The sequence below is a fragment of the Condylura cristata genome, unplaced genomic scaffold, assembly GCF_000260355.1.
Source record: "Condylura cristata isolate star-nosed mole 26May11 unplaced genomic scaffold, ConCri1.0 scaffold00016, whole genome shotgun sequence".
Classification (NCBI taxonomy): domain Eukaryota; kingdom Metazoa; phylum Chordata; class Mammalia; order Eulipotyphla; family Talpidae; genus Condylura; species Condylura cristata.
Window position 1 is genome coordinate 34,363,760 of NW_004567117.1, and position 20,619 is coordinate 34,384,378.

Consider the following 20,619-nt stretch of genomic DNA (forward strand, 5'->3'; position numbering starts at 1 on the left):
CATACTGCTTTTTTAATGATAAAGATGATTTTTACATCTGATACTACTTATACCCTTTAAAATATTTTTGATAGCTGTCTATCAGTATGAAATCATGGAACTTGTGTTTGTTCTATCACTGAGCTGTGTTGATGCATGTCTCCTTGAATGCTGATAAATAAGAACCTTTTATCTTATTTCTAGTGCCTTACTCTACATGATTGAGGGCCCCCAAATAACCAGAAGTTTATTTTCATTGTTTGAAAAATGATCATAAAATGCATATATGTCATTTAAAATTGTCAATAGTTTTATAAAAATGTTGAGGATATTCTGATCTAGCAATTCATCCTTAAAAGTATTTCTCTCTTGGATATACCCAGTGGAAATGCAGTGTATTCACCAAAAACATATACAAAAATGTGTGGGGAATCACTACTGATGAGCTTCATTATATTATAGCACAGTCAAGTAATGAAATACTATACAGCAATGTAAATGGACTAACAAAAATGACACAAACAATATGAAGAATCTCACAGATACAATATTCTAAGACAGAAGCCTAATACATCCACATTATTCAGTTCATGAGTAGCTACAAAGCAGGCAAAATAATCACTGGGCTAGAATTCAAATGTAGTTACTCCTGATGGGAGATGATTAGTGACCAGAAGTGACAGTGGAGACAGTTATTTCATGTCAGGGATGATGGAAACATGGCATTTCACTTTGGATAAGCACTACCTGTAATATTCTAACTTTTAATATGTATGCTATACTTTAATAAAATTTCAAAAGAAATAGATAATTGTACATATATTTTAAAATTACTTTTTTAGATTTCATTCTTTTCTCTCTTCAAGCTCTGTAGTGATAAAACTGTATCTAACAAAGGAAATGAATTTGACATATAATCAATGTTTTTAAAAGAAATTGTTCAGCTTTCTGATAAATAAGATAATCTCTGTAACTAACATTACTTATAAGAACTAGAATGAAGCCAAAAAAGTTGTAGATTTCTGTCTTGAAAAAGTTATGATTTTATTGAGAATAGTTATATTCAGACACTGATGACCCCATGCAATTATTTGGACTAACTAGAGTATTCAAGATCAGAGCATTGTCCCCATTTCTGGTCGCTTGTAAAAAGATACTTGCAGTTCCACTTAAGAATCACTGTTTTTGCAAGAATATTTTTCCCTCTTTGACATTTCTCACCATCCTCTATAAAATTACTTAAATGCTAAAATATAGACTATTTGAAGTGTTTCTGTAAGCCTCAAAATCCACAGAGAAATGTACTTAATTTCATTGGAGTATAATTTTTTTTTCCTAAGATTATACTTCTTGGTGGAAAACATTTTGTGGCATATGCTACTCTAAGTTAATTCCCAAGACACACCTCACCACTAAGCAGTTGAAATTCAGAAGAAACATGCTAATAACATGAGCATGAGAAGAACCCATATTTTTTGATCACTAGCCCAGTGTTCTTTTCTATAAATGTTGGCAAAAGATGCATTTCAAATATTTGGACAAATGACGATTTTATAGGCAAATAATTTTCTATTTCTTGTTCTAAGTAAAATCAATTTTTTACTTAAGAAATCAAAAACATCGGATATAGCTTTCTATATTGTTTAAAGGGCCATATGCTGAGTTTCTGAAAGTAAGAGTCTGAGACAGAATTAGGGATTGTACTAGCAAGGACTGTTGGGAATGCATCTGCTGAGGGTGAGGGATGCAGGAGAAGGGAAGAGAGGAACTGAATTGGTGATGCAGTTTACAGGAACCTAAACTCCCTCAGTCATCCCAAATAAGGTGCAGGGGCCCAAGTTTGCATCTGTGATTGCCAATGTTCTTTACCCTAGGCTGCTCCCAGGAGGTGGGATGTAACTCAGGTGAGCAACTCCTTATGCTGATCGCAGTTCCTAGAAATGCTTCCATTTCTATTCATGTGGACTTGTAAGCGTTCCTTTTCCATTTTCAATTTGTGTTTTCTTCTTCTGAAAATGCTGGAGGAGAAGTAGGGAGTTGGAACCAGGAATGGCATAGATTGAAGCAAATGACCTGTAAAATCTTATTGGTTATAAATTCTAATAATCAAACATCTCAGACTTTGTTGGTCAGAATCCTTTTGGATTTCACTTTTTAGTTTTTCTCTTTCACTTGAAAATATATGAAGGAAAATATAATTTAAGTTATCCTCTAAAAGACAATAGAAATCTCAGGATTTTGCATTTTGAAGGGCATAATAAAAATTAAAGGAGGCCTACAGTTGGCCTTTGTGATCAGTTGGGGGCTGCTTATGGCTATTGGTTTTGGGGTTTTCTAGAACAGTCATTGTGAGAGGGAGACAGCTCTTTTTTCCCCCATGTACACCATGCTTTAGTCACTTGGTTGGAGAACTCAAACAATGAGTCAGAGAAGATGATGAGAAGTAAAATACAGCTGCATGAACAAAACAGGCTTTCTAATGAGGGGTCTGACTCTCATGTTATACTAAGAGAGGCCTCCGGGCCACAGATGCACCTTCAGAGGGTCTACCATGGTAGAGGATAATCCCACCGCCTAAGACATTGGATTCCATGTCCAAATGCATATGAGTCTGTCCCCTCCACGGTGCTGGAATTAGCACTCGAAGAGCAGTGGGCTTCTGGAGCCAGGCATTCATTCACCACACTGCAGCCCACTGCAGGCCCCGACCAGGAACACTTTCTTAGGAGTAGTGATTGCAAACTGCCCCAGTGCATGAACATCAGTGTTCATGCAACTGTGGAAGCAGTGACAAGGAGCAGACAGCTCAAAGCTCATTTAAATGTTCATTAGAAATGGTACCGTAGCCTAGTATGTGATTCCAAATCCTAATTTGCTCAGAACATTATTAAGGTCAGTTTTATTCATACTTCATTCACCCCTCTTATTCTTGAGTTTCTATAGAAAGTAGCTGTTTATTTTGCTGTGTTCTTCTGTAGTTCCCATAATGTCATGTAAGTTGTGTTGCATAAGAAGGCTTAAGTGGGCTTAAAGAGTTGCTAGTGAATGAGAGTTGAAAATGCAAAGGTTGTTTGTTGGTAGTTCTTTAAGCACATGCCATTTTAAATAAAATTAGTTGATTAGTAATACTTCTATGGGATTATCAAAATCAATAGGTCAATGGAATTGTGCAGACACTGTCAAAATATGACTGTTAGCTCAAAAAGAATGCCCATGTGGAGTACAGATTGTAATTTTAGGGAGCATTTTACAAAGCAAACAGTGGCTTGCTTACCAGAACCACCAAAAAGGGCTCTAGCAGATTTGGTGAAAATAAAGCATTATGAATAATGAGATGCAAAATATAAACAGAGTGTTTAGAAAGGTCTGCTAAAGCCATCCGAAAAATAAAGATCACTTTCTTTTCGTAATTTGTCAACTGATACTTTCTTAATTACTAACAACTTCTTGATACTACAACAAAAGGCACACTTTTTTTTTTCTTAAACATTATTTATGCATACAGAACTGGGGTACAGGCCAGAGGTGCAGGGACAGTGAGAGGATTCACCAGATTGGGTGGGGAGCAGAACAGGCCAACTGATGAAGTGCACTGCTGAGGGGAGCAGCAGGCGTGTCAGGAGAGGTCTGCTGCACTATGTGGTCACCTCCGGGGCAGGGATCGAACTCATGGGGAAGTGGCTTTAGCTTCTTTGTGCTGTATTTTAACCCGCTGCACCACCAGGGAGGGCCCAAAAGGCACACTTTCATTCCTTGACTGTTCTCATCTCAGTGGAGGGCTTCTGGGTGGTGAGGGTAACATAAAAAAGATGAATGTGGGTGCCCTCTGGTATTGGGATGGCTCTGGGCTACAGTGCAGGAATCAGGATGGGCCACAGGGTCTTTACAGAGGCTCCTTTGAACCCAAATGGGTGTGCCTTCCCCGTCGCCTCATCTTCTGTCTGAGACACACGGTGTCAAATGGACCAGATGTTCCCCCCATGTTCCCTAGCTCGTTCAGGGAGGTTGGTTGAGAAGGGCCAGGTGGAAGTGAGTGAAGGCCATGAGGGCCCCACAGTCTTGCTCCACTGCCTCTTCTCAGCCACCCATCTGCTCCAGTTCTCTGCGGAGGAGCTTTTCAGTCCTCCCCACCACACATAGAGTTGGGACGGTTACCACCAACACTTTACAGGTGAAGAAACTAAAAAATGGAGAGCTTCCCTGCTTGCTCAAATCAAGGTAGAGTTATCCCTTTGTGACTAATCACCACCACCACCTCCCTCACCGAAGTAGCAATGAAAACAGGAACAGTTTAGCTGGTGGCATAAGCCCAAGGTCTGAATTGTCCCTGAGGATGTCCACATCCCCCTGGACTGAAGCCCTTGGTTTCCTGCCATTTGTGCCCCTCCCAGCTCTGCCTGCACAGCTGGAGGGCCGGACTCCCGCTCACCCAGACTGAGCGTTCTGAGACAGTGGCAGTGTTTTTACTGACTTTGGAGACACATTGTATTACTTCTGCTGCATTTCCTGGAGAACCAGACCAACCATGGTGAGATGCAGCAGGGAACCCCACCAGGTGTGACTACATGGGGTGGGCCATGTCTTCGACACTGTGACTCATGTTGCGACCAAGTGGCAGAAGTAGGTGCAGTTCTGTTAAGAATAACTAGAGAACACCTATTTGTGAATTTTCATACTTTTCCTAAAAGGGACTTTGGGGTAATTTGTGATGCCACTCACTTATCAGAGAACATCTGAAAATGTAAGGGATAGTCCAGCTTACATTGCAGGAAAGAGATGGTAAGAAGAGGCAATGGGCCTTCCTGGTGACTTAGGCGTTCAGCCTCAGTCTTGCTACTGCCAGGGCCTGAGTTCAGTCCCCCAGCCAGGAGCTGACCCATGACACACCAGACCTCTCCTGTCTCAACTGCTGCTCCCCTCAGCGGTGCTTTTCAGTAGATCCTCCTGTCCTGTTCCCCACTCTGTCTGTGGTGAATCCTTTTGCCCCTGTGCTTCTGGCCTACACCACAGTTGTTCTTCACAAAAAGAAATTTTAACTAAAAAAAGTAGCAGGAGAATGAAAGATCATCTCATTGCACTTTTCATAATATTATTATCTTTATTCTATTTGCCCACCTCTCCTCTTCAACATATCTCTCAATTCTGTCAATTATCATGTTTGGAAATATCTAGAGGGTTTTATTTCTCAAAATTGTATCCAAAAAATCTCCAATTTAGATTTCTTATAGGTCCCACTTAATGCTAACGTGCTAAACAGTGGTGTAAATTTTCAAAATATCTGTGTGCCCTATTTATTTGTTCAGAGAATTTCTACATAAAAAATCTTTGTGTGTCAATGTGAGATATAAATTCAATAGTCAGAAAGCTGTGTCAGAACAGATTTCTTGTCATACTTGGCAATAGAACAGAGATTTATTGAAAATGCTTGATGATATCAGTCTGAGCTATTTTACATAAACACAGTCGTGCAGTGAATGCTTTGTAGTATGAGAATGTTTCTGCTCTCAAAACTGACATCTAGGGGGGAATATCAAAAGACACTTCAACACCAAATGTTGTATCCAACTTACTTTGCAATGGTTATTTTTATGAGAACTTTCTTAGAAATCGGTGTATATTTCGGTGCCCTTTTGGAAATGAATCATGGATCAAAATACTTCAAAAGAAAGCTTTGGATTTACTGAATATTTTAATTCATGTCAGGAAATACAATAAGCATTTTGAGATGCAGAAATAGGTAACAGAACTATTATTTTAAAAGACTTTTATGCTTACCTTTTGTACCAAGGTTAATAGTCAAAATGCAAAACTCTTAGAAAGTAGTGTGTTTCTTCATCAATGGACTTTGAACTAGAGTGCACATTTTGTCTCTAGGGTTCTCTCAATTGTCTAATTTAAAGAGGCTGGGCCTTGTCAAATTATTATAATTTATTCAACTCTGACCAGGAAATGTTTATGAAATTCTTTTTTTTTCTATATGTATTTTAAGATACTGGTTAAGTTCAAATAATAATAAAGAAATGTACATTACTTGTGGAGTGGGTGCCTCCCATAGCTAATGGAGATTGTTATGTCACATTTATTTATAAGTAAAAATTGTCAACACAGGAATCCTTTGCTACCCAGCAATCAACCTGAATAACTACATTGTGATTTCATTTGGATAAAGTAATTCATTTGACTGCATGAAAGACTGGTATGTTAAATTGTATATGTATATATATGCAATTTTATATATATATACACACGCACATACTATAGATATATAGCTTATATTTATATAGTTTATTATATAGAGCTATATAAGCTAAATGGTATTATATGGTTCTTATTTACAAATGTTTTCAAGTCTATTATTATTGTTATTAATAACAGTATCCCCTAGAAGACAAATAATACATCAAAATACTTTCCTTTCCTTGGACTCTGCTCCTGTGTTTGTATATCCAAAATGTACTCTTTATGAAATAGGTTACTGACTATAAAATATCTTCATTTGTGATACTATATTCCATTTATTGACAGATTTTCATTTGTGCCTTCCCAAAAATAATTTCAAGAAATTCTGTATTGCCACACATATTTTCAACTTAACATTTAAAACACTCTAAGTTAAATATCTGTGAAAGATGCCATGTTTCTGGTATACCACTATTCTAAATAGATTCAAAACCATAAAAGTACCATAGAGATTTAATATCCACCTTCATCTGTTTACAGAAGTTCCTCTCCTTGAACTTGTACCTTCAGTTCACTTCCTCCAGAGTGACATACAAATATCATTGTTTATAATTACTTTTCATTGCCTTTTATTCTTAAAAAATAATATTTTATAACCTGAAATTTAATGTTTACATTTATGTGACCATAAATGTTTTCTCTATTAAGTTAATGGTACAATTATTATTTCCACACAATGTATATAAAGTAGGTTTTATTCAAGTCCTCTACCACCTAATAGCATGAGTGAGGCTTATTTTGAGCAATCATTCTGTATATCCATGGATGAATGTTACCTATTGCCTAAATTTTATTCCATTGTTTATTTATCTAAACACAGAAACACCTTGTTTGTATAATGTCTGGGCTGGTGTTACAACTATGAGATTTTTGTGGAAATCCTTCAGTGATTGAAATTCTTCCCCTTATATGCCAACATCACAACACTGTGAGCTCACATTCAAACTTATTCTTACTAATATTTCAGTAATGACTAAATAATGTCCTTCTTCAAGTATTCTCAAAGTAAAAGTTAGAAAACACCTGAATTTCAAAAGTACTTGATATTCATCTTATTTATAACATCTATATTTATAAAGGAATTATACAACTTATTTTTTTTTTTTACTTAGAGGTATAATCAAATTTGTTAAGACAGGGTTGGAAACACTGAAATATCACTTACAATACACACATATTAATATAATATTTGAAAAAGTGCCTTAATTCTATTGTGTTATGTTTCTGTCAGTTAATGCAAATACCCATTACCTAACTTACTTGAAATAGTCCCCATTGTCAAACCAGTCAAATTTGTTTTCCTGAAAAATGATGACTTCATTTTTTAGTTCAAATAAACATGTTAATATGTATTTCAAGGAGTATTATAAGTACAATGAAAAAATAAATTCTGAAATGCAATTTCAGAGACTAATTTACTAGTAGTTAACCTTTAAAGTTTAGCTGTCATGCATTTACGATAAAGAATTTATATTTTTGTTATAAAATATATTTAAATCTATGTGTTGTTTCTAATGAATTCACAATAAATGCAATACAATCTTTATCTATCATGAAGTTACTTACATAAGATATCCAGATTAGATACCAAGATTTCCCTTGGGTAAATATGTATATCAGTGCATGTTAAACTTCTGTAATTGCATTGGGTTGTAAATAAAGTCATGTATATAATAGAAACAACTTCATTAATTTCATGGACAGAATTATACACTAAAACTGATTGTTCTGTAGTTAAATATTTTGTTATTAAGAAAAGCTAGGGAATAACCAGACATTTTATAAGAGGCAGTAGAAGAATGAAGACTTACTACAGTAAGAATCAATACTAATTTCATGTGATATAATTAAATAGGTACTGAATAATGGAATTGCACAATTCTCAGTCAACCTAGAAAATACTGTGTAAGATATTTATCTGTAGATTTAAGTCAGTATAACTGAATGATGTTTAGTATTCTCAGAAAATGTTAGATTTAAACCAATGTGCTGTTTTGACTGCTTAAAGTGATTTTTTTCTACTTAAATCTAAGTTTGATTATTGAGAATATACTTTGTATTTCTCTCTTTACCCATGTCTTAAAAAAGAATTATCTTCTTTCATAGAATTACAGAAAATTCCCATTTCCTCAGTCCTTTCTACCAATAGATTTGATTTCTGAATAACCTAAAATTTCTAATGCCAGAGGTAATACAAAAACAAACAATAAATAAATAAAAGCAAAAATAGGAAGCTCTAAGGTGACTTGATTATGACTTGGTTAGTCACTTCTTTGAAACCATGGAAGTTTTAGACCTCATAGTGATACGCCACAGTAAAATGCTGGAGCAGTGAGCTGTCTTTTCTAAAGAAAGAAAAGGATTTTGTGAAAGAGGTAAATTCATATAGTACCTACTTGGTACTATATGAAAGGTGCACATGAATTTGAAGATGTGAAAATGTAGCATTTCCTATTTTGCCTGTGAAGTGGATATGTGGGATAAAATAATATCAGTGGCATCTTTGTTTTGCAGCTGTGGTGAGTGCCATCCCAGTGCCAACCCTGGAAAGTGCCCAGTACCCAGGAATCCTTCCATCTCCCACGTGTGGCTACCCCCACCCACAATTCACCCTCCGGCCTGTGCCGTTCCCAACTCTGTCTGTGGATCGAGGATTTGGAACAGGAAAAAGTCAGTATAAAGTATTTTCCTTTCTTTTTCCCTAAGAAGAAATGAATGATAGTAAGGAAATCTTACCAGATGTGTTGCATTTTGACATTCTATCCTAAGAGAAAAATTGCTATCTCTATGACCTGGTTACTAGAACTTTCTTGCTAGGTAACTCAGTCCTTTGGATCCCACTCCCACACTTCTGGACTGATTCTTTAGGATATAATGAACATTATGTAAGTTTAAGGTGTACAATATGTTGACTTGATGTATTTATATATTGCAAAATGATTATCACCATAGATTTAGCTGATAACTCCATCAAGTCACAGAATTACCATTTTTTTTTGTGTGTGGTGAGAATATTTAACACTTACTCTGCTAGCAACTTTTGAGTATATGATATAGTGTTATTAATTATAATCACTATGCTGTAGTAACAATTTCCAGAACTTCATCTTATAACTGGAAGATTGTACTCATAAACTAACATCTCTATTGTTTTCCCTTAGTCTCTATTCCCTGGTAACTACCATTCTAGTATCCATTTTATTAAGTTTGGCTTTTTAGGTTATAATAATAATCATACAGTATTTGTCTTTCATTGTCTGATTTATGTCATATGTCATAATACCCTAAAAGTTGATCCATGTTGTTAAAAAGGACAGGTTTTCTTTCTCATTAACTGAATAATATTCCATTGTGTATATACTATAAAATATCTTATCCATTCATCTCTTCACAGACACTTAGGTTTCTTGACTTTTGTGAAAATGTTGTCATGTACATGGAAATTCAGATACCTCTTTCAGATCTTGATTTCATTTCATTTTCAATAGCCAAAAGAAGTGGTATTGCTGGATCATATAATAGTTCTATTTTCAATTTTTCAAGGAACTTCCGTACTGTTTCCACAGTGACTGTGTCAGATAACATTCCCACTGCAAATTAAAAAGAGTTCCCTTTTCTTTTCATCCTTGCCAATACTTGTTATCTTTTCGTTAGTAGCCATCCTGACAGGTGGTGTCTTATTTTGGCTTGGATTTGTCTTTCACTGATGGTTAGTGAGGTCTGCTACCTTTTCACATACCTGTTGTAAAAATATCTGCTCAACTTTTGTTCATTTTAAAATCATACTGGTTTTTTAATTTGTGTTTTACTGCTGAGGAGTGTTATATATTTTAGATATCAACCTCTTATCCAGTTGTGGTTTGCATATATTTGTTCCCATCCCAAAGATTACCTTTTATTTTTAGTGATGGTTTTCTTATTTGTGTAGACGTTCTTTTTTTTTTAACTTGATGTAATTCTAACTACCTTATTTTGGGTTTGTTGCCATTGGCTTTTGCTGATAAATGCAGGGAATCATTGCCAAGACCTATATAAGGCATTTATCCTCTATATTTTCTTCTAAGAGTTTTGTGATTTAGTTTTTATATCCAAGTCTTTAATCCATTTTTAATTGATTTTTGTTTGTTATAAAATTAAGGTCCAGTTTCATACTTTTGCATGTGATACTTTTCTAACACAATTTATAGAAGAGACTGTCTCCCCCTCCACCCCTCCTCCTGTGTATTCTTGGCTTCTTTGCTATAAATTGATTAGCCATCAATGCATACATTTATTTCTGGCTTATCTAGAAAATAATCTAATTAAGCTTTTTGCCACTGTCATGCTGTTTTGATTACTATAACATTGTAATATAGCTGGAAACCAAGTATTGCAGTGCCTTCAACATTGTTCCTTTTTCTCAAAATTGCTATGACTCTTTAGAGTCTTTTGTGTTTTCATGCAAATTGTGTGCTTTTTGTGTACTCCACTTTGTGAAATATGTCTTTGTAACCTTGATAGGCGTTACCACTGAATTTGTAGATTACTTTAGTTCATGTGGACATTAAGCAATATGATTTCTTCCAAATCATGAGCTTAGATTATCTTTCCATTTATTTATGCTTTCTTCAGTTTATTTTATCAATATCTTACAGTTTTCAGTATACAACTCTTTTACTTGTTTAAATTTTTACTTTATTCTTTTTGAAGCTATTACAAATGAGACACTTCTTAATCTCTCTGGTAATTTGTTCTTAGAGTATAGAAACACAACAGACTTTTGAATATTGGTTTTGTGTCCTTAGAGTAGTATTGCATTTGGTTTAAAGAAAGTAGGAATGAAAAGAAATTCTCAAGCTATTATATATACCCTGGTGATTTTTCCTATGACATTTGACTCTTTTTTTCTTCAAGCACAGCATTTTAAAATCGATTTTATAGCTTTCTTCTCTTAGTTAAGAACAGGTGACTCAGCAGCTCATGTGAGATAGGATATTTTGTAATAGATAAGATGGTAACAGCAATAAAGTATATCTGTAAGGTAAGCTATATTTTTTCTAACCCTACAGAGACAGCACTAAGAAATCATAAATTGCCTAGATGTAGCAAGGTTAGAATTAAAAGGCATCAAAAATCTGCCAAGAGAGAATTAGATTTATTTTTCTTTTTCTCACTGCACATCAGATCTACAGAAAAGAATTGTGCTGCACATATTCAAGGAACAATAATCCCTTCAATAATAATGAAGGAAATTAAGTGAGGAAGATATGGGAGGATCATTTAGAAATTTCTAAATCTAAAACACCTGTAGGAAGGTGATTTCAGTTAAATAATTCAGAACTCACAAGTGTTGTCTTCAGTAGTTAAAATAAACACCCCCAGCAAAAAGGAATTAGAGTTTTACTTTAGTTTTTTCCACATTAGATCACTGTCTACTACTTCCCTTTGATTTCATCTATGCTTTATTTATTATTGTCATTGATGTGTTCCTCTCATTTCTTTTCCTTTTTTAAAGGTATAGCCTCCCCTAAAATTTCAATATCCCATTTACACTTTTTCTTTTAATGTAAAAAACATGATTCCATAGCTTACAGTTCAGTGATAAAGAAAACAATTAGTTAGTATACATTTTGTTTTAATCTGTGGTTATGACGATAGAATTGTTTATAGCTGTGTCAAATACTTCTTTGATGCAGCGTTCTGATAATGGAGAAGGTTGTATATATTTGCAATTGGGGTATGTGGGAAATCTCTGTACCTTCCAATCAGTGTTGCTAAGAACCTACAGCTGCTATCAAAAACTAAGGCCCATTAGAAATAAAAATATGAATAATTATGTCTCTCTAGATTTTTTTCAGTCAAATTCCTTAGATTTTTATATTTGTCAAGCTTTTAAAAAGAATTAAATGTAGTTAAATAGCTACTGTAGAATATAAAATATAACTTTTTTTTTTATGCCCCTCACTCAGGGGTTGTGTGCAGTGCAAAAGGAAAGCTGTGTGCAGTGTAAAAGGAATAGGAATAAATGTGCTCCAAGTGATTGCTTGGAAAAGAAAAAAAAATGTGTTCTCTTTTCTAAGAAACTAAATATTCTCTAAATCACTGTCAGAAACATTTAACTTTTAGCCATCAGGATCAGCTTCTAAATGCCTTGGAGAAGACTAAACATCTCTGCTCTCTCTCAAGCAGAAAACATTTCATGACTCTGGCTCAAGATGTCTTATTAGTCCCCTTGAAAAACAGTGAAAGGCACACCGAGGGTAGGAAAAATTTGTATCAAGTGTACTGACTCTCCTTCTCCAAAGTTATCTGAAAGAACTCTGAGTTTTATAAGGTAAATCTCTAATACTATCCCCACCCCACTCCCAAGATCTCCTTTTGAGGAAAAAAAAAATTATTTGCCTATCAAAAGAGAGGAAAGATATAGGATACAGTATGCTTGCACTATGTAAATCCAATGACCTATCAACAGAGATTTAGGTGACTGAGAAAGACAAATGTTCCCTCTTCTGACTAAAACTTCAATCTTACCCTCAGTAGGCAAATGTACCATTCCTTGGGATGCCGTAAGTAGTGTTATACTTTGAAAACTTTATTAATGAGTAGATGGTCTTGAGGCTTCTTTCCAGCAAGCCCTATGAAGCCGGTCCCTTCCTTTCCTCGCCTTCGACACAGGAAGGCATTAGAGAAGGATAGATGGTTCCCAGCATTCCTTTCAGTTCTGATGTTGTCCTACTTAGAAGCATGGTTGATTGGTTTTGTCAATGTTATTTTTTCCGCCCTGATTCTTCTGCAAATTGGAGGTCAACTGACAAGTGGCACTTGACCTGGACAAAATCAGATGTACATTGGAGCTCAGGGATTTTTCTCTAGAATCTTTAAAAAAAATCAAGGCTGTGAGGAGCTAAGGTTAATAAGTTGTACTCAGAATGCTGACCTTCTGAGACTAATGAGAGAAGTGGGTTGCTAGAAGTCTTCATGTCTTTGCTCAGAGGTATTGGCGTGCTATATTTCTTTTAAAGGTTGGAATATTAGAATGGAAAAAAAATCTCCATTTTTGTTTTTATAATATTTTTGCCAAATCTTCTATAGCAATTACTTATATGTTGAAATTAATTATTATAAAGTGCCTTAAGATTTGACTGTGCTGTGTAATTGTATGCTATTTGTACAATGAATTCCTACTATTTCATCATTTGAAAATGCATCCCTTGCCAGCACATATTTGAGTCTCACTCTATTCTGAATGCAGGGAGGCTGCACTTAGTGGACGAAAGGAGGTTTTCTTTGCTTTCAGAGCTCTTAGCGCAACTAGATGGCATGTCACTGAGCCAGTCTGTTTCACATAGTTCCCTTGAAGCTAGTGCCTGTGAAATGAGGACCTTTCTCCAGTGGGGCAGCTGCTCTTGTGTTTGTTTAAGAGTACTACTTTGAATAGAAACCATTTCTGAAAAGCATTTTTTTTTGTTACACTTAAAACATAAAAGCTATGAACTGTCTGTGGAAAACCTGTACCTGAGCAACTATATCATTTTAAACAAAACTGACACAATCCCTTAGGGAGTAGGAATAGCGGCATCAAAACATACTCTAGTGCATAGGACTACTAATAGAAATGAACTTTAATTCAATTAGTGTGCAGCAGAGAAGAAAAAATAATAGTTTAAAATAATTTCCAAAGAGACACCCAACATAACCCATGCCCTCATGAGCACGTGTCCAGCCAAAAATGTTAGGGTTGGCCTAACATGGTACCACTGAGGCTCTAAAGCTGGCCACAAGTCTAGGACATGTTCTTGTGGGGAATCATAGAAAAGGGGCAGAGGGGGCAGACATGTCTGGAAGAAAGAGAGCATATATCAATATCCAAGCCAAAGTAAAGGCTGCCGTTGCGAGCCTCCCCACAGATCTCTCACCCATGTTTCTCTCTTTCAAGGTCTCCTCCCATGTCTCCCAAAATCCTAGTGCAATTCCAAGGCCAAGAAGCAAGAGCAGCTGCTTCATGTGTCTCTGCCTGTGTGCCTCCCCCAGTTCCTCTCCAGCCTTCTTCCTCCTCTTCACCCCTGCTTATTTCTATTCCTCAGTCCTCCTCTCATGTTTTCTAGCTTCATCTCCCTACCCAGCTCTACCCTTCCTTAGTGCGAGCAAGGCACCTGAAAGCTCCCTTCCCTAGGGGTTACCCAGGAAAGAGTTAGTGTTGCTGCAGAGGAGGGCCATTATTCCCTCAACCTGAAGAAGCATATCATGCTGCTCTGGTGGGCAGGATGAAGCCAGCTGAGTCCGAGGATGTAGTCCTGGGCATGGTGTAGAGATATCGATGACAAGTACCATATGAAGCATATGAAGGGGTGGGTATGACCTGAAAAGTTTAGTGACATCATCAGAATTCAAAAAGCATGTATTTTCTTTTTCAAAATAAGAAATTTCAAGACTAAAAAAATTCATATAATTTTTATTAAACTTACCGTCACAATATTTTTCTGTAGATATGTTTAATTCCAAGATTTCATTTCAGAAATAGAAAAGGAAATAAGAAAAAAAAAGGAATAAAAAGACTGCACAAAATATGACTAAAGCAGTTTTAAAATATGATGTGGGTTAATTGCAATTCATTTTCAATATAAAGACAGACTTAGGTCATATTTATGAGGAAACTTATTAAATGTCTTTCCCTGGAGGGATATTTTCTGTGATGATATAGATCCTTTAATAAAAACCAACCCATCGGCATTAAAGAGGAACCAAGACACAGGTCCTCTAGCTGCCTTGATCTGATCTAGAGTGGTGAGACATGTTGAACAATAACCACTGGTTGGTTGTTCGTTGGACTACAGGTAGTAAAATTCACATTATTTTTTTTTTGTTTGTTTCTAGAACTCTGTTTGCAGCCATCTAATTACACATTCTTGAATGAACACAAGTACAAGAATGTCCTTCTCCCATTCACAGGCTTAAGGCATTTTAGCACCTCATAACAGTTCTTAAGCCCCTAGCCATTTGGCTTTACCTGAGAATGGTTATCGCCAAGGATTTTCTGTGAAGTTTTCCTTGACGCCTTCCACTCTAACCTGGAGATTCTGCAGGCATGTACCCTCCTTTCCATCCATGAAGAGAATTTCCAGGCTAGAGATGCGGGACTATCCAAACTCTTCAGGCTGTCGGAGCTCTATGGAGGCCGCTGCTGTGATTACATCTTCCTCAAAGCATATCTTTCATCGGGTCTTTGCTTACTTCCTGGCTTCTGTTGCCCTGTGGCTCTATGCTTGTCCTCAGCCAACACTCTGTCTTCCCACCTCCATTTCTGAATGGTGGAAACTGGGGCTGCTCAGTAACCCAGAGGACCTCTACCGCTTTGTGAATACAAAAAAGCAAGTTTTGATACCAAATGCTCTCAGAGTTATAACTCCAAGGGCACACTTCACTTTTGCATACTTTAATATTATATCTTGATCTTTGTATCTTTAATCTCTTTTCCCTTCAGCATTATCAGATTTTCTTTCTAGCTCATTCTGCCCTTTGTCAGCCTCATAGAGCCTCCCAGAGAAATGTCACACAATTATCCTTCAACCTAATTATCTTGAGATTTTCCTGGTTTACAAAACGTTTTCAAAAGTGAGCTATCCAGTCACTACTTTTATATATATATATATATATATATATATATTCTCAATGCAACTTTCTTAAGAAATACTTGGAAATATTTATATCAACATATAGCTATAGCATGCAGCTCTTTTCATTCATTTTCATTCACAATTTAAACTCTACTTATTGGCTTTGAATATGAAGAACCCAGTGACAGGGTCCAAACTGCTGGCAAATATTGTAGTCTGACTCAGCCATCTTCTCTGGTTTAAAGGTGTGTTTCCATATATAAATCTGTCCACATACCCAAATGCTGTCAGGAATGATTATGTGAAACTTCCTCAGCTACAGTAATCTGATCAAAAATTGTAAGACTTGCTACCACAGAGGAAAGATTACAATTCTACATTCAGTCAACTTATTACAGCAAAGTCATCTCTCATAACTTTTTAGTTATACTTACTCCTATTTCGTTATGGATGATGATAGTGGTTATTATTTGTATCGTTTTATTAGTAATGCCTTGAGTGCCTGGGAACTCTGATTTGTTTGATAGTTGACATAGCATTTTTAAAGCACAGAAAAATTGGCATATTGGCTGGTAGATAATAATGCAACTGCAGCTGGTTTTAGTACATTGAATTTCACTGACATTGCTACTTATGAAAGGAGAAATAAGTCTTTTTTTCTCGCTTCATCACTTCTGATTACAGGGCCCAGACAGCTTACGCAATATGGCCAGTGCTGTGTATATTTTACTTCCCCTTCTAAAAGATAGATCCCAATCTGTTGCATCTGGTTCTACTAGTTAAAAACCGCAGTGCTGTAACATCAATTGATGTATGAGAGAGGAGGAATGGAGATGTTCATAACTTGAAGAGATTGGTCAGGCCCTGGCATATTTGTCTGAACTGACCTTAGGGGTCCTCCAAATTACTGGGACAAAAAGCTTGGCCCTGGAATAATGATGGCTTCTCCTGTCTCCATTGTAGCAGTGAGTGAAGGACCACCCACACAACAACCATCCATAATGCCCCCAACCCAGTCAGAGCATCCCAGCAGCGAGGAGGCACCAAGCAGAACCATCCCTACAGCCTGTGTTCGACCAACGCATCCACTCCGCAGCTTTGCTAACCCTTTGCTACCTCCACCGATGAGTGCAATAGAACCGAAAGTCCCTTACACACCGCTTTTGTCTCAGCCAGGTAAGGTGCCCTTTCGATCACATTTAAAATTATTGTAGCTGATGCCACTGTTTATCCCATTACTGATATTTTAGTGCACCTCTTAGTATCTGCCTTGCAAGCAGTGGAGTGGTTATAGGTGCTTTCATTCGTTTGGAAGGTTGCTCATTTATCCTGAATACCAGTTCTGTTCTTGTAATATGTGGTGTAGGTGTTCCCACTAAGGAATATTGGAAAATGTCACTCTCCTTCAGTTGGACACATGGATACTATGATATAAAAATAGGTTCCACGATTCGAGTTAAAGGTACATTTGTCTGCAAAACCACTTTTTAGAGAAATACATCTAATTTCATAGCTTTACTTGTGTATTTCAGTAGTCACTTTACAGAGTTCTTATCTCAGAGACTCAGGGCCAGAAAGGAGTATCAGAATCAGTGTACAGTCTTACTTCAAACTTTTAGAAAGAAGCCAAAGTTAGAAAGGAAGTAACATCTCTATAACTTCCTTCTAAGAAAATCCAGAGGCAGAGAATGAGAACTCATTTCTGTTAGAGAGTAAGGGAGAGGAAAGGTAGGAATGGAAAGAGAGGAGGACTAAGAGGAACAGATAGTTAGGATGAAGGTCCAGTGGTTAGGTAACCAAGCAGCACTAACACCACCAGTATAGCAGGCATCAGCTAGTAAAGTGCAATGATTCCAAGTAAACATGTAACAGAGGCCAAATCTGTTAGTGCAGACTAAGGGATACCCAGGATCCCTAAACTTGCATGCTCCAAAGGGATTCTTCCTTCCACCATGGAGACAAAGCACACTCTTAATGTGAAAGAGCTTTAGTAGAATGATTGTGCATAAAGAGGGAAGAAGAGAAAGCCTGTAGTTTCCCAATAAGACACCCAAAGTTTCCCCTCTTCTCTTGGGTAAATACACAACCCAACAGGGTTGTCCCATAGCGGGTTCACTGAAACCCAAAAGCTTGCCGCAAGTCTAAAGCACCTCCTGGTGGGGCCCCATAGGAAAGAGGCAGAGGGGAAAGCAAGTGTCTGATGAAAAGAGCAAAAATTAAGTATAAATCATAAAGACTGCCCTTGTCAGTCTCCCCACGAGCCTTCTGCCACATGTCTCCTCCAAGTTCCCTATGTCCCTGGCACAAGACCAATGCTGAGAAGTCTGCAAGTTGCAAGTACCCACTTTATTACAGCTCTCTCCCTGTTTCTCTTGAGTCTCCAAATCAAATAGCTTCACCTCAGCTCTGCTCTGTCCTTCATCAGGTGGAGCAGGGAACCTGGACCCTCCCCTTTCTATGGAGATACCTTTGGTTCATTCAAAGGTTCCCTTAGTAGCAGTAGCAAAGGCAGCTGGACTAGACAATTTGTCAAGGTACAAAGCCATGCTGGTTCCTGGGACTCCGCTCCAAACCCACAGAAATTTTAGTCACTCCCTAGTGAAGAGGGCTCATGCTAGCTGCAAAAAGTAGGAAAAAAATAAGATTCTAGTTATGAATATTATCTTTATATTAATATTAGGCATGTAATCTTGTTCCTCACATTATAGTAATTGCTGTGCACATCACCTCTGGCATTCTTACTGTTCCTGCAATGTCTAGTATGGAGGTTCAGCTTCCAGCCCCTGGAAAGTGGGGGTACAGCACAGGGTAAGGTGTCCTTTGGGAGATATGCTGCACTTGGGGCCTGGCCAGGTAGGATCTTTTCTGACCTGGGATGAGCACAAGACATGACTTCAAGTCCCAGAAGATAGATCTCCTACCCCAAAGAAAACCATGTTCAAGTCCCACTCCTCACACCCAAGGTATACACACTCTTTACTATATTATGGGCAAGGCTTGCTACTTTATATTTCCACAGACCTGTGAGGGACTATTTCTAGTTGAGAGCAGGACAGTTTGAAGAAAGAAAATTCATTTGACAGAATTCTTCTGTTGAGCACGTGATGCCTGGTGATTTCTGACTGCCTCCTGCTTCCCCTGCAATACCAACCAAGGGGAAAACCTGGAGGAGACTGGTATGTAGGACCGATGGCAGATGGGTTGCAATTCCAGTTGATTCTTGAACAGTGTGAGGGTTAGGGGAGGGCCCACCACTCGCAACCCCTGTGAGGTTGAAAATCCACATCTAACTCTTGAGGCCTAGAAAATTTAACTACAAATAGATGTCTTTTGGCTGGAAGCCTTGCCAATACCATAAACAATTGCACATATTTTGTAAGTGATATTTATTATATGCTGCATTCTTACATCAAGGTAAATTAGAGAAACGAAATAGTAAGGAAATAAGGAAGCATTTGCAGCATTGTATTATGGATACAGTAAAGTTTGGCATGTTTCTAAGATGAATCATCTGTCAGTACCTACATCAATATTGTCTCACATGATACAACATACTGCAGATGTTATGTATAACTAATAATAAACATCAGAAACAAAGAGATAGTGCAACAAAATTCATACATATATGATAATTCATGCAGTGACAACATTTACTGGAAAAAAATTCTGTGATAAGTGAACTTACAGTATTCAAACCCATATTGTCCAAAGGCCTGTATTAACCTAACATTTACTGAACATCTGCTAGATGATAGTCAAGCTTCTGAAGATCTTTAACTTTCATCTGATCTTCAAAACCTTACAAGGTAGCTCCTTTCTTTTTTTTTTTTTTTTTTTTTAAACTTCATCTATTTGTGCATACAGAACTGGGGTACAGGCCAGATACTCAAGGGTGGCAAAAGACTTCACCAGAGACAGAGTGGGGAGCAGAACAGGCAGATCAACGAAGTACACTGCTGAGGGGAGCAGCGGGCGGGCCAGGAGAGATCTGCCACGCCATGTGGTCACCTCTGGGGCAGGCGGGAATCGAACTCATGTGGAAGTGGTTTCAGCTTCTCAGTGCAGCACTTTAACCCGCTGCGCCACCAGGGAGGGCCGGTAGCTCCTTTCTTAACCCCATTTTATGGATAAGGAATTTGTAACAAAATAATTCACGTGGTGTATTCAATTCTGCACAGTTAGCACCTTCATAGTCTTTTTGATTGCAGAATTGAGGACCACCATCCCCTCCTAGTCATCTTAACTCACATTTAAATGAGTCTTTTATCCTATAATGTCATTTTATAGCATAAAAAAGCTAAAGTGCTAGAGTATAATGTTAACCATCCTCTCTATTTGGTTTTAAAGTTTTTCTTTTGAGTAACTGTGTTATATGGAGAACAAATGCTAAAAATGATACTCTGAATTCCATTTTAGATGAGAATGTTTGTGGCAGTATTTTTGGTATAGAACAGAGGTTTTGATAGCGACCCATGCTCCAGATAGCTGTGATTGCAAAATAGCTCCAACTAACCCTAATTTTTGAAACAGCAGCTGATGATAGTACAAAGAAAGCACTGATGTTACTTCTTGGTTAATATTTTTTTCTAGTTACAACAGTATCATAACTGCCTAACTCAAAATCTAACACAATATGGCTAAATTATTGTATTGTGATCTTAAAAGATAAGAAATAGTTCTTCTATTCTCTATAACTGTTGTCTCACCTGAAGAATGATTCTCTGATATAATGTCCCATGGCAAGATTTTTGTCCTTTATTTCCATTGTACATTTATAAGCCGCCTTTTTTTTTTTTTTTTTACTGCT

At 37.0% G+C, this 20,619-nt stretch overlaps 1 protein-coding gene across 1 annotated transcript in view; it reads left to right on the forward strand.

Annotated features, from left to right (window-relative positions):
- Positions 1-20,619, forward strand: part of DCC (DCC netrin 1 receptor) — a 977,719-nt gene that overhangs the window by 934,551 nt on the left and 22,549 nt on the right. The window contains exons 26-28 of the mRNA XM_004683911.1: positions 8,734-8,893; positions 8,959-8,960; positions 16,776-16,988. Coding sequence (XP_004683968.1) covers positions 8,734-8,893; positions 8,959-8,960; positions 16,776-16,988 — 375 coding nt within the window. The remainder of the gene's footprint in view (positions 1-8,733; positions 8,894-8,958; positions 8,961-16,775; positions 16,989-20,619) is intronic.